Source organism: Hermetia illucens, chromosome 3, assembly GCF_905115235.1.
Source record: "Hermetia illucens chromosome 3, iHerIll2.2.curated.20191125, whole genome shotgun sequence".
In the NCBI taxonomy this organism is placed as follows: domain Eukaryota; kingdom Metazoa; phylum Arthropoda; class Insecta; order Diptera; family Stratiomyidae; genus Hermetia; species Hermetia illucens.
In genome coordinates, this window is record NC_051851.1 from 43,737,731 (window position 1) to 43,750,499 (window position 12,769).

A 12,769-nucleotide genomic window follows, 5' to 3' on the forward strand; every position below is an offset into this window, starting at 1 on the left:
AGATTGTGCATCAAGTCGTGGTCTTTCTTTTTTATGTCGTTTTCACAATCAATCTTTCACTTTTCCATTTCGCATTATTTCCTAAAGACTCGCTTTCTTTCACATATGAAGTTAGCTTGGAAGTTTCATCTAAATTAATATCTTTTTCATAATTTAACTAAAATGCATTCATAATTATGCGTGTTTTATTTCAATTCAGTTCACAATTTATCTTCGAATCATGTTTATATCACCGACGTTAATCATTTAAATAAAGCAAAAATTTAAGCCTGAAAACATAAATGCACATAAAATTGAATTGAAGCTTTTCAGGGGCATTTTGAATGCTTTCTCTTTTTCTAATTTAGAAGTCGCATAGTGTTCAATGTACCCGGTCTCACACCGAATAGATAATTTCGTGGAGTTAACGTTTTACGCTAAATTTGGTTAGCTGATTCCATCGTTTGGCTATTGTACTGTGTTTGTCTATTTATCTTATTAAAGTTTGATTATTTCCTGTAACTAAACCAGCCAACTGCCGCGGCGTGATACAAACGAAATTGAGTGAAAATAGAAACTGGTTTCCAGCTATGATATTTAGACATAATCATGAAAGTAATTCAACACGGACAACAACGGCATGCTCTCTATAACTTAAAAATACATAAAACCTCTTTAGGGTTTTGTGGAATAAAAAGTCAAATAGACTCATTGTCCGTCTGGTTGTCTATCTATTTACTGCTTTGCTTGTCTGCCCCACGTAGATCACTTGGAGGCTTTTTGAACTTATTGTTATTAAACTTTGTATAAGCACGGAGACGGCAATGCACCCATTTTAAATGCGGATGATAAGAGTTATTTTGGCTTATCCATTTTAGAACTCACTTTGGTTATTTGCTTTTTATTAGGGTGAATAACTCTAATAGTTTTAAAAATGGTTGGTTGTTCAATTTCGAACACGACCCGTTAGTAGATGCCTTACTCCTGGCTAAGGATATTCTGTTAAAAAAAAACAAGTATTTTTCAATGAGAATCCAGGAAAATTAGGCCTTAGAAAGAAAACCAGTTAAATTTTTGCTTAAATAAATATCACTAAAAATTCTATCCAAATTTATTTGAAGAAAACTTTGAACACCCAAAGCTAAAATGATGAAACTGAAAAACTTGGTGCAAATTCTGTCATTATCAATAAACATATAAAATCCTACTTTACTAGTTATCGCGGTCGCAATAAATAATGTGAAATAATATATATCAAAGACTAATACCTTTTCCCCCATGTATGTATGTTGCCTAAGAAAACCACGAAACCCTTTATATACCAGGCATACAGCTTCCGGTCTCCTGCTTGTTCAAAAATTAGCTGTTTAAGTGAGCTTCTAATAGCTGAATATGAATTTTGCGTCCTGCTTTTAGACCGTCAGCCGCCATAACATTCGGTTATGTTTCGCACTTTAGGGTTAGTACATAAATATAATGTTTTAATCAGTAAATGTTGAACTTCGAGCGTGTTTGATTGCAGGAGAGTACCTATCTCTTGATATGTATAGTTCCAATTTACACGTTAGCAGTTAGTGTAACTGACTACATCCACAGAATAGAGTAAATTTGTAATTTTAAGCGCTGGCGTGCGCCGAAACAGAGTTAAATGGACGACTAGTAAGTATTATTTGTTTTCAAGGCATTGCATTTTAACATTTTTGCTGAATAACCATGATCATAATTATTCTTACGGGAAGAAACGAGTAGTGATTTTCTATGTCATTTTTGATAAGAACAGGCAGATTATTTTTCTTAGTACAATTGCATTGTTGCTTTTACCCATCATATGCAAAAGGGCTTTTCAATCTAAAGGTTTAGACTACCTCTTTATCTATTTCATAATCTTGGAGCCACAACAGCAACAATAATTGAAAGTGATATTTAAAATAACATGAAGCTTAAGGGGTCCATCCCATGTGACGCCTGTTTTAAGGTTACTTTGCAATTTTTTATGGCGAAATAATAAAGTGGAGAGCTCCCAAATTGTTACTATATACTTATTACATCTTAAATTATATGTGTAGTATGGCGGGTGACATCACTGAATGGCACCCATGTCAAAAAAGCACTCAAACAGTGCCCACGATTCTAGCAGTTTGGTTTATCTCAAATCAAAAAATTAAAATTGTATTTTAATCTACAGGTGAATGGCTATCGTGGAAGCTAGGATTTGTTGAAAATATTAAAAAATCATGATTTTCTGCTACTATTTTTTTATGCGGACAGAAAACTATTCAATACTTTTTAAAAATTCTAGTTCCCGCGATAGTCGCACATGAAAACAAAACCAAACCGATTTCTTGAAGCCGGCACACGGGATGACCCCCTTAAGTTATTTGTGCCTGAGATTCAGTTGACTTGAGATTTGTAAGAAAAATATAATGGACTAAATTATTGCTTTGATGATCTACAATTGACCACCGACACTCTCTTTCAAAATGGCTCGAAGCGCTGGTTTGCTAATCCGTGGGCCGTCGACCAAAACAAATGGTAGTCTGATTGGGCAATGCTTGCTGAATACGGCTTGTTGGGTAACACCTCCCAGTCAAGAGTTCGCAGAGTTTCCAGGACCGCTTTTGCGACATACGGCCTTGCATTATCATACTGAAAAATGAGCTGTCGTGTCTGTCCTTCCATTCTGGTCGTTTTTCTTGCAGCGTAAGTTTCAGACACAATGTTTGCTGCGGGTAAAGGTCTGCCGTCACCTTTTGACCAGGTTTCAAGATCTCGTGGTAGATCACTCTTTTCTAGCGCAGCCATGTCCTTTTACTATGAATATTGTTCTTTGGTTGGAATGTTGATGGCTGGCCTCGAGAAACCTATGTTTTTTGCGCTTCGAATTGTCGCGGTAGATCCACTTTTCATCATCCGTTATAATTCGATGGAGGAATTGCTTTCTTTCATGCCTTTCAAGCATCAATTCGCAGACTTGCAGACGTCTCCCAATGGTTCTCTCAGGCAATTCTTCTTAAGGAGCTGTTCATTCTTCTAAGTTCCGGCGATTTTTAATACTAATAGTTTCATCAACAACGTTATAGCATTTTTTGGTCAAATTTGCTATTTTCTCAGTTAAATTCTCTTCTTCCCTAACCAAGTTCGCATCTTTCCGGGCAATTTCGTAATTTTCTCAAGAAAATTTGCATTTTTCCCAAGCAAATTCGTATTTTCCAAAGCAATTTCATACTTGATTGAATATCGAATCGGTAAGGTTGTCGGAAGAAATCTGAACCCGGGATGAACATGATAATATACGACAATTTTATCGGAGTTTCTGCCGCGGGTCGCCTAAAAAATGTGGGCCCGTAGAAATTACCCAGACGCTGCCTCACTTGTGCTCCGCTATGGTTACCAATGTTGATGCCTCCAAATATATTAAATTAAAAATCCGACATGGGTATGGATTTTGACCGAAAACAAGAAGACGCCAACATTTTTTGTTTGAGGATAGAGTCCAGTGTGCATTCAAAGGAAATAGTAAGTTGCTCCTCAAAATTAGTGGGGTCTTTCAATAAGTATATGGCGAATTTAGGGCTATTCTATCCTCAAACAAAAAAGGGTTTAGTTTGGTTCAGCGTAGTAGAGAGGGATGCTTCCCGTTGCTCTCGAGAGTTACACCGTCATATTCACCAACCGATTAACCCAATCAATCAGATCGGTTCTATTGAAGCTTCATTCTCTTCGATAATATTGGTGAGGATGTGCTTCTTACCCGCTTCAGGGAGGATCTTGCTTACATATAACTTAACTTTAACTTTAGAAAAAACGTTCTTTACTGGATTCAGTTGAGAGAAGTAAAAACGGAGGTACTTGTGGATAAGCTCCAGTTCGCCCTGTTTCCCGTAACTTTTGACGCCTTATTGCAATTCTAGCTATTCTGTAGCTCCGTTTCCTAATGACCATGTTTTTGGTTATTTTATATCGGTCGCATACCCGCCTTGAATTGTTAATATGGGCAGAAACCATCTTTCCCCGAATACAATGATCCATAATTAGAAGTAATAAAACGAAATTTATTAGCTGCCAAGATATTGATCCCGAAGTAAACATGTTCGTATAAAATTTCATAATAAGACATTCCAAAAATTCTAAATTCTAAATACAATATTCTGAAATTGTTGAAAGTTTTGAATTGGCTTGGCAAATTCTGAAATTGGTTTGCAATATCCTGAAGTTTTTGAAGAATTTTGAAAAAAGGAAGATCCTTGTTATTTTTTTTCTCCTGAAAATAGTTTAGAAAATTTAGGTGAATGCATTTTCGCACAGATTCTTGGGACTCCCGCAACGGCACGCCATCCGACTACCCACTCTCCCACCTTGGGCAGCCTGCAAATCAGGGATTCCTTTCACCAATGGAAATGGAGAGGAGGATGGAAACCCCTTGTCATCCGGTCCCTCCACCGGTCGAACTCTATCTTCTTTGCAACAAGAAGAACTCGAACGTAAAGCGCAACAGGGGTGTACTCTTTTGGCATGTCGAATATTAGCAGACTGCTCTAAGAATCTTTTCAGAGATCCGGCTCTAGAATGGATTCTTATGCTGCAGTGATCTCTATCCTCTAGCGCCTAGAGCAATAGAGCAGGGAGCGGTTTGTCTCTCAATATCCGCAAGAGAAATGCACGTGGAATGTATTGTCTGGTGTGCCTACGAGTAGAATATCTTTCCATCTTCCGAAATTAAAGACCTTTCTAATATCAAGCGCTACGAACAGCACTACTCGGCCTTGTGCCTCCACTTCATGAACCGGCTCCACGACTTGTATGAATGATGTAGGCATCCATGTATCACTTCCATGAGATTACTCCTGATGAGTTTTACCAGCATTTTCCCGGCTGCATCAAGCATACAAACTGGTCGGCTTACAGACAGCTACTCTGGGTTGCCTTTCCCTGGTCAGCGTCCAGCGGGAAGTAAAAATTCCCTCTTTCAAGTTAGCGTTGAATGCGTCAAGCAGTAGATCTGGCCGATGTTAGATGAAGACGACCAACTACACCAAACGATTCATCAACTGAAGCTAGCGAATCAATACTGACGACTGGCAACGAGGCATTATTTTTCTCATACATAAAGAGAGAGATATCATGCAGTGCAGCAATTATAGTGTTATCACGTTGCTGAGTACCATCTATAAGATATTCTCCGCTATCTTGCCAGGTAGCCCATACGCCTCACCTTAAGGCTTTAAGGCTGCCAATGATAGCATACCCGATGTAGAACTGTACACGGGCATGAGAGAATTCGGTATCCCAACGAAATGGATAAGAGTGATTGAGCTGACCCTGACCAATGTGCGAGGCCAGATAAAAGCAACAGGATCACTCTCGAGGCCATTCAACATTAACAAAGGTAAAAAAAAGGTAAAGAGATGCTCTATTGTGCGTCCTCTGCGACCAAGAGCAAAAGATACCATCCTCTTCAAATCCACCCAAATACTGTCCTCCGCTGACGATATTGACATTATAGGACAACCCAAGATGTACAGTCTACCTTCATCCAGATCAGACAGGCGACGCGAGATCTTGGGTTGCATATTAATGAAGGCAAGACAAAGTACATGGTGGCAACGTCAGCGCCAAAAACCAAAGAACCAGCAACATCGAATCCCACTGGTCAAACGAAAACAATAAAGACAGGAGACTACACCTTTGAGATCGTTGATAATTTCTCCTATCTAGGGTCGAAAATCACAACCGATAACAGCTATGACGATGAAATCAGCGCACGATTGTTGGTTGTCTAAAGAGCCTATTTCAGCTTACAAAAACTGTTTCGCTCCAAACGTCTCACCATAAGGTCAAAGCTCTTATTGACTTACAAGACAATGATCTTGCCAGTCCTTATGTATTTCTGGGGAACCTAGGTTCTTAGCAAGAAAAGGATGGACGATTCCGTAGCCTACATATGACCAAACAGCTCAACAGGCTGCGGTGGATGGATCACCTAATCCGTATGGATGAGGATGATCCAGCCGGGAAAGTCTATAAGGGCAATATTTATGGTAGAAAAAGAAAACGAGGCAGACCCTGCCTAAGATGGAGTGATGGCGTAGGTCAGGACGCCAGACAGCTCTTGAGGATATCGAATTGGTGGACCTCGGCGCAAAACCGGGATGTCTGGTCCTTACTAAGCCAGGTCTGGACCGGATACCGGTTGTTGCGCCGTTAATTATGACGATTGCTTTAAAACAACGTATTAGTCATATATAAATGAAAAAAAAGTAAACATTTCCATTAAGACTTTTCAATGATGCATTTAAACTAATATGTACCCCTTTGTGAAACAAAAGAAAGTTGTTGTTTGCACATAAACAATATTTTCGATAACACGCTGCTTTCTTAAATTTATTTTCGGAGTAATAGAGCAGATAAAAAACGTATATGACTGAGTACATATATATATGGTTATAAGTAGCTCGTAAATAAGGCAATGATTACTGGTCATCGCGGAAATATGTTTCAGCTCCTGGCAGGTTTTGCCGAGAAACTTACACTTTCCTTCTGCTGTTCTACATCATGTGTTTCAAGGGCGACCCACTACTATTTTCGTTTTCTAATCACTACATCTAATCTAGATCTTGGTTCGAGATTCTGTCGGGCCTTCCAGATTTAAGACAAAATAGCGAAGGCAATCGTTCGGCGCTGCCGTCGATAAAAAAACTAATCGCGCTAACTATATTGCTCTGGTGGATTTTCCGGAAAAAACCTCTTACGAAGAGGATTTGAGATACAATCCCTGTTCACGCTGTGGAAAGCTTTCTTGAAATCCACAAAGAGCCAGTGGAGTGGTGATCTATACTCCGTAAGAGGGTCCAGAATGATCCGTCGAAGTATGTTAATGTTGTCGCTAGAGTAGCATCCGGAGCAGTAACCAGCCTGCTCTTTGTCAATCAAGCTTTCGAGGTGTACCTTGATGCGTTTTAAGATAATTTTAGCTAATATCCCCAGAACAGAAGGAAGCACGAAAATGCCCCGTCTGTTGTCACACTCAAGGCCCTTTTGTGAATTCTTCACGATCATTTGAGCACGTTAATGGCGAAGATTATTTCGCTTCTGTGTGTAGCAGCCCGTATTCGTATGTTACAATGCTATGCCAAATCATCCACAAGAAGTGAAACTTCACCGGATCAGCTGCTCATAATCGTGGATGAGAAACCTACGTTTAACCGACCTTACAGAACTATCGAAAGGCTTACGACCACCTACAATTTTGCAGTCCTAGAAAATTGTTTATGCCAGGATTCTGGTCGGGAAATTCCAAATAATGTAGCAAGTGCTTCTTTAGCATTGTTCTATGTGTTATATATGCCTCCTAAGGAGATGAAAAAATGGCTTTCCGTGAGCAGGTTATTAAAGCATAGAAATAAGTGCTTGAAACACCATGATGTGGTACAGTGTAGTGTATTTTGAAACAGAAGCAGATAATCACAAAAGCACAAATTATGTCCACATTTTCTACCCGTTAATCAGCAAGGCAACATCACTTCCATGCGCATAATGCAAAAGAATCCAAATAAAATAAACAAAATAAAAGTAAAAAGTGGTCCAAGTCAACAATTGAGAAAGATGTTCAAGAGCTGTCATTTATGTATGTGTTTTTCTTCCCTAATTTTTAATAACCTTGATCGATGAAGGCGAACTTATAATCTACGAATTCTAGTTAATTAATCAAATGTAAATAAAGCTATTAAAAGAAAAGTTTCCGATTATACTCAGATTTATTGTTGAAAATGTTTGGCGAGTACAAACCAGCACTGAAAAAAGACACATGTTTCAACAATAACTATTTTCAACAATAAATCTATAGTATAAACAGAAATTTTTCTTTTAATAGTTTAATTTAAATAAACTGTACAAAATAAAAGAACAATCTTTATTAAACCTATAATCAAATGTAATAGTTCACACCTCTTGATCCAAAGGAGTCATCCCTTAAAATTGTGAACTTTTCATTTAAACTGGTATCTTGCCTTTTGCAAACTGAGTCAATACTACACTTTAAGGTAGTTTTCCTACGTGACGCTAGATATTTAAACCTTCTTAAGATTTTGTCTGAAACCAAATCTTATTAAAATCAATTAAATATCTGTCTGTTCGTCTATCACACAGGATTTACTCCAAATATATATATACAGAAAATGATCATGTGGGATATCAAATGAGATTAGTACTTTTCGAAAATGACTCCCAAAAAGTGAAACAGGTCTCGTTCTATCGCACCTATCCATCCGGAAAATTACCAATACATCTTTACGAAATCTAGGCCTCACAATACATCGCATTCCTATATCTGGTCAAGTAAAATTAAAAATAGCATATTATTATATTTTAGAAATTTACCCAAAAGTCCCCTTAAGTTCATTCTAGAATCAGTATAGGACATAATTCTGAAAAGTTTGAAGAGATTGCAACTATTATTAACAAAGTTATAGAAGGTCAAAGTTTTGTATTTCACGTGAATTTATTGCACTCTAAAACGTGTGTGATGTCATCACCATATAAAGTGAGCTCATATGAACGGCGGAGTTTGACGATTATTTTGAATTTTTAGTTGTGTACGAGGGGGAAAGCGTGGATAGAAAGTTTCTCACCCAAGATGAGCACAAAACCTTTATATCGGAAGTGTCCAGCTACCGGTATTCCGATTTGTTTATAATTTGTTTAGTAATAAAAGTATAAGTGTAGATAAAAACTGTAATCTTTTCAATCTTTTTATTTATTATTATTGGAGTTTTAAATTATGATAAAACATTTTTAATTAGCGAATTTGTTAATCATTTGTTTTTGGGGTGAACGTGGGCTTCACTATTGATAGATGGATTGCTGATGGGAAGCACATCTCCATTTGTAGTAATCTGAAATCACTTAATCACTTAATACTTAAACGTATTCTTATTCTGTATGCTTGTCTCTATTGTCCACCATGATCATAATTTTACCTTACTAAACACCAAAATGGCAGAATTGTAACGAAGAATCTAGAAAAATTTCATGTTTTTCATTGAAAATCCAGAATAAAAATACGACGGGTTTCGGCCAGAACTACTAATAATAATGTTTGAATGTGGTTTCGAGAAAAACGCTTTAAGGTTTTTCGTTTTGTAGTTACGTCAACATGACGCGTGCTCTTCTATTTGTTGGGACTTATTTCGAATTTCGATCGAAAATTCCTGCAGTATATTCTCTATGGTACATATTCTATTTTAAAAATATAGACACGAGTATATAAAAAAAATTGAGCAAATTGTCACATAGAAAAACCTCCTTAACTAATGTACAACACGATCTACCAGCAATTCAGCGTTCTCTGTGTTAGGAGTGTTACCTACCTGAGATGGACATCGTGGAAAGAAATATAATTTTGAATACATACAAAATTCTTTGAAAAGTAAAAACCTTTTTTTTTTAATCCACGGGCACGCATTTGGGAAAAGTTATCTAAAATCACTACAATATGTATGAGGTTATCTACACTATCTAAAGTAAAATTAGCGTTTCAACCATAATTCATCTGGTATTTTTCCCAATTTCCTAAAAGCCATATAATGTTATCATTGAATGGAATCATCTCCAGAAATTCAACCGAAATTGTACATTTCTGCAATCTCCAGCGGTGATACATTCCATCTAAAGATTTCCTTTCATAAAACCATTCCCGTAAATGATATTGAAAGTATAGATAAATTAATAATTATCATTTTCTGCGACTCCAAGTCCAGTCATTGCAAATGAAGCCAGAATACAAAGTTGAATCGTGATTTGAGAAGCATATCTGAAGGCACTTTGAGTCGGTGTGATTACCAGCAATAAAAGCTTGTAATTGAACAGACAATTATTTCACTTTCGCTGGAAATTTTCGCAGTGGTGTTCAAATAAAGTTCAGGTGAGACTGGCCGGCACTTTGTATGCATGCATGCTTTGGAATGGCTCTTACTATTTCCGCTGGCAAAGCATTTGACAGAAATATTGGTGATAATGGTCTTGACTTTGAATTCCATAATTGAGGTTCATGGCAAATGTAGGCAATAGTCTCCCATCAAGAAAGATCTTTAAAATCTGATTTGGGTTTGATGGGGAAATAATTCGAGTATAATTGAATGCGGTTATAAAAGTATTAAAAGATTGGTTACCTTGGAAGGTAAGAAATATTGAAATTATTTTGTAACCAGAAAAATGTTTGGGCCGTAAAAGCTAGCCTTGTTACACTTCATATATTCTTCGTTTTCCCACATTATGAATGTTAAATAACAATTCCAAAATCCCCAATCCCCTTGCCCTTGTTAAAGTGGGAAATGTTGCCTGGAAGTGAATCCTTTCAATGATATTCTTACCTGCCCTAAATGTGGGATACCCTGGAAAGAGCTACTCAAAGAAACTAATTTAAAACGTTATTCCAAATTTAGGAGGAGAACATTTTTATTGATCCTTTTGAATACTGTACCTGTTAAAAATAGATTTAAACGCAGAATTATTGTCCCTATAAAAATCAGAATTTTTCAAAAAGTACTTCAGTAAAATTCTAAATATTCAGATTGAAATATTAAAATAGTTTAAAATATTTTTCAACAGTGAAATGGATAAAATTGATTTGGAAACGGAGTTATTCTGGCAAGCGTTGAGAGATCGTTACTATGAAATAGTAGAAGGAGCACCATTGACGGACAACGAATTACGAAATTTAGTGAGAACCATTCAGAGTGAAGTAAGACAACGTGATTCGGCTTTTAATGAGCAAGACGAGAGAAATCTGGACGAAGCAATGAGTTTATTTGCTGAAAGATCGGAAGAATCGAAGCGTCGATTGTCAGAAGAGCATAGCCGTTTGGGTGTAGCCTCTGGTAGCGCACAGCCAACCTATCAAATTCCCGCCTTATTTATGGCAACTAATGATGAGAAACAGGACAAAGATGTTATTTGTGCATCAATGGAGGAACTGGTGGATGTACTTCAGCAGTGTCGTCGAGACACCAAATTTGACATAAATGAGTATGACATAGGTTTACATTCAGAAATAGCGAGATTTGAAGCTGAAACGCCTGCTACGAAGCCGAAAAAATTTAAGTTTAAGGAGTTCGGTAGGAGAGTTCGTCGCATAATTGTAAAAGTGTTACGTTCTATGTTTTGTTTTTAAATAAAGGGTTTGAAATCTTATATTTTATGTTGTTTCTTTAATATCACAATATCACAAATGACTCTAGTGCGAATATGCCGTGTTTTTGTGGTTTATATTAATGTAAAATTGATATTCCCCTTTTCTTCAGTCATTGCACTATTTAGTATTTTGAAGTTTGTGGTTGACTCAATGACTACAAACTAAAATTCTTTTTGGCGAAACATGCAAATTATTCAATTTTTATTACCTTTTGTGTTACTTTATAATGCAGTATTATCAGAGTTGAATATTTGGGCTACTTTAGTTTGTAGGGAGCCTGTTATTCTTATATGACCTTACTTGTTTTTTTATTATGTTTTTCGCATTAACAGGTGCAAATTCTACACGTAGCTTTTTTGTAACATCCTCACTAAGATTGAGGTCAGGGTTGTTTGAAGGCCACTGGAAAGGTCCTATTCCCAATTCATATTTAATTTTTTCAGGTGAAATGAGGAAAGCATTATGGCTTCTCAAATCATAACCTATGGTGAATATTTGCCAGTCTTTTTAAGCCCATCTGCAGTAAAACCTACCGACTTCATTCCTGTGCCTAATTCTCTGATTATCACCTGCAATAATCAGTCCACACAATGCAGTTCAACAGTATTCTTTTAAAAATTGTTCCACTTATGAAGGGTAGGTTTTCACCAAGAATTCAGTAGATTCAACACCCCACGCATTTTTTTAAATTTTATGAACACGAAAAATCATTGTACATCTTCTACCGTGATCGGAGGTAGGAAACACGAATTTCGCGCATAAGGGCTGGTATTAGCGCCATGTATGTAATGCAGTGTATTGGTGTGGGCCCACGTGGTTCCACGTGGGATCACGTGGCAGCATCTGTCATAACGGTTAACATTGTACAGCTGTTTATGGCTTGCTACATCTCAGCGGAACCAAAGGCAGAGCTTCCTTAAAGATTGATTCTGGATTAATGTTAGTGGATTGTAATGGAATCGCTGAGCGAAAATGGGAAGCGGGAACTAAAGGCAGAATTTTCTTAAAAATTCAATTCGGATTAATTAATCATTGAGGGAATGATGTTGGTGGAAGCAAACACGCGCAGTATACTCGGCAATAGATCCATGTTTGCTCTCCTAAGAAGTGAGGAGCAAACAAATAGATGCATCCATGATCGATTTTACGGGTGTATCCATTTCCTGTTAACTTTCAAGAAAAGTGAATAAAAGAAATTGTATTAATTTTTGCTTGAAAAGTATTAAAATAAAGTGCAGCGGCTAATACTTTTGGCGAATCAACTATGGGTAAGGACGAGGACGCCAAGCATTTACTAGCGCTACAAACATTTAGAAAGACTGAAGATGACGACCGCCCTTAGTATAGAAAAACGTATTGCAAAATTATCCGATTACTACTATCTATTGGATTTCGACTAGAAACAGCGTTACCTATATCATGTTTACATATGACTTGGGAATATTGATTCACTTTCTGCCAAACCCAATTTACTCTGAATCCTATTGTATGAAATTTGAAGTGAATATGACTTATGATTTTGTGTGTAGTTTAGGGGGTTACATTTGATTGGAAAATTTTTTTTTCTCTCTCTCTCTTTCTTAAGGTTTTGTTGAAACCCCT

The 12,769-nt window shown here is 37.0% G+C and overlaps 2 protein-coding genes across 3 annotated transcripts in view; one reads left to right on the forward strand and one right to left on the reverse strand.

The window, feature by feature from the left end:
• Nucleotides 1-12,769, reverse strand: part of LOC119651248 — a 213,365-nt gene that overhangs the window by 31,478 nt on the left and 169,118 nt on the right. The window lies entirely within an intron of this gene.
• LOC119651249 lies at nt 1,459-11,166 on the forward strand. The gene is made up of 2 exons (XM_038054730.1): nt 1,459-1,638; nt 10,585-11,166. The coding sequence occupies exons 1-2, from the start codon at nt 1,628-1,630 to the stop codon at nt 11,144-11,146; spliced, it is 573 nt and encodes a 190-aa protein (XP_037910658.1). The 5' UTR covers nt 1,459-1,627; the 3' UTR covers nt 11,147-11,166.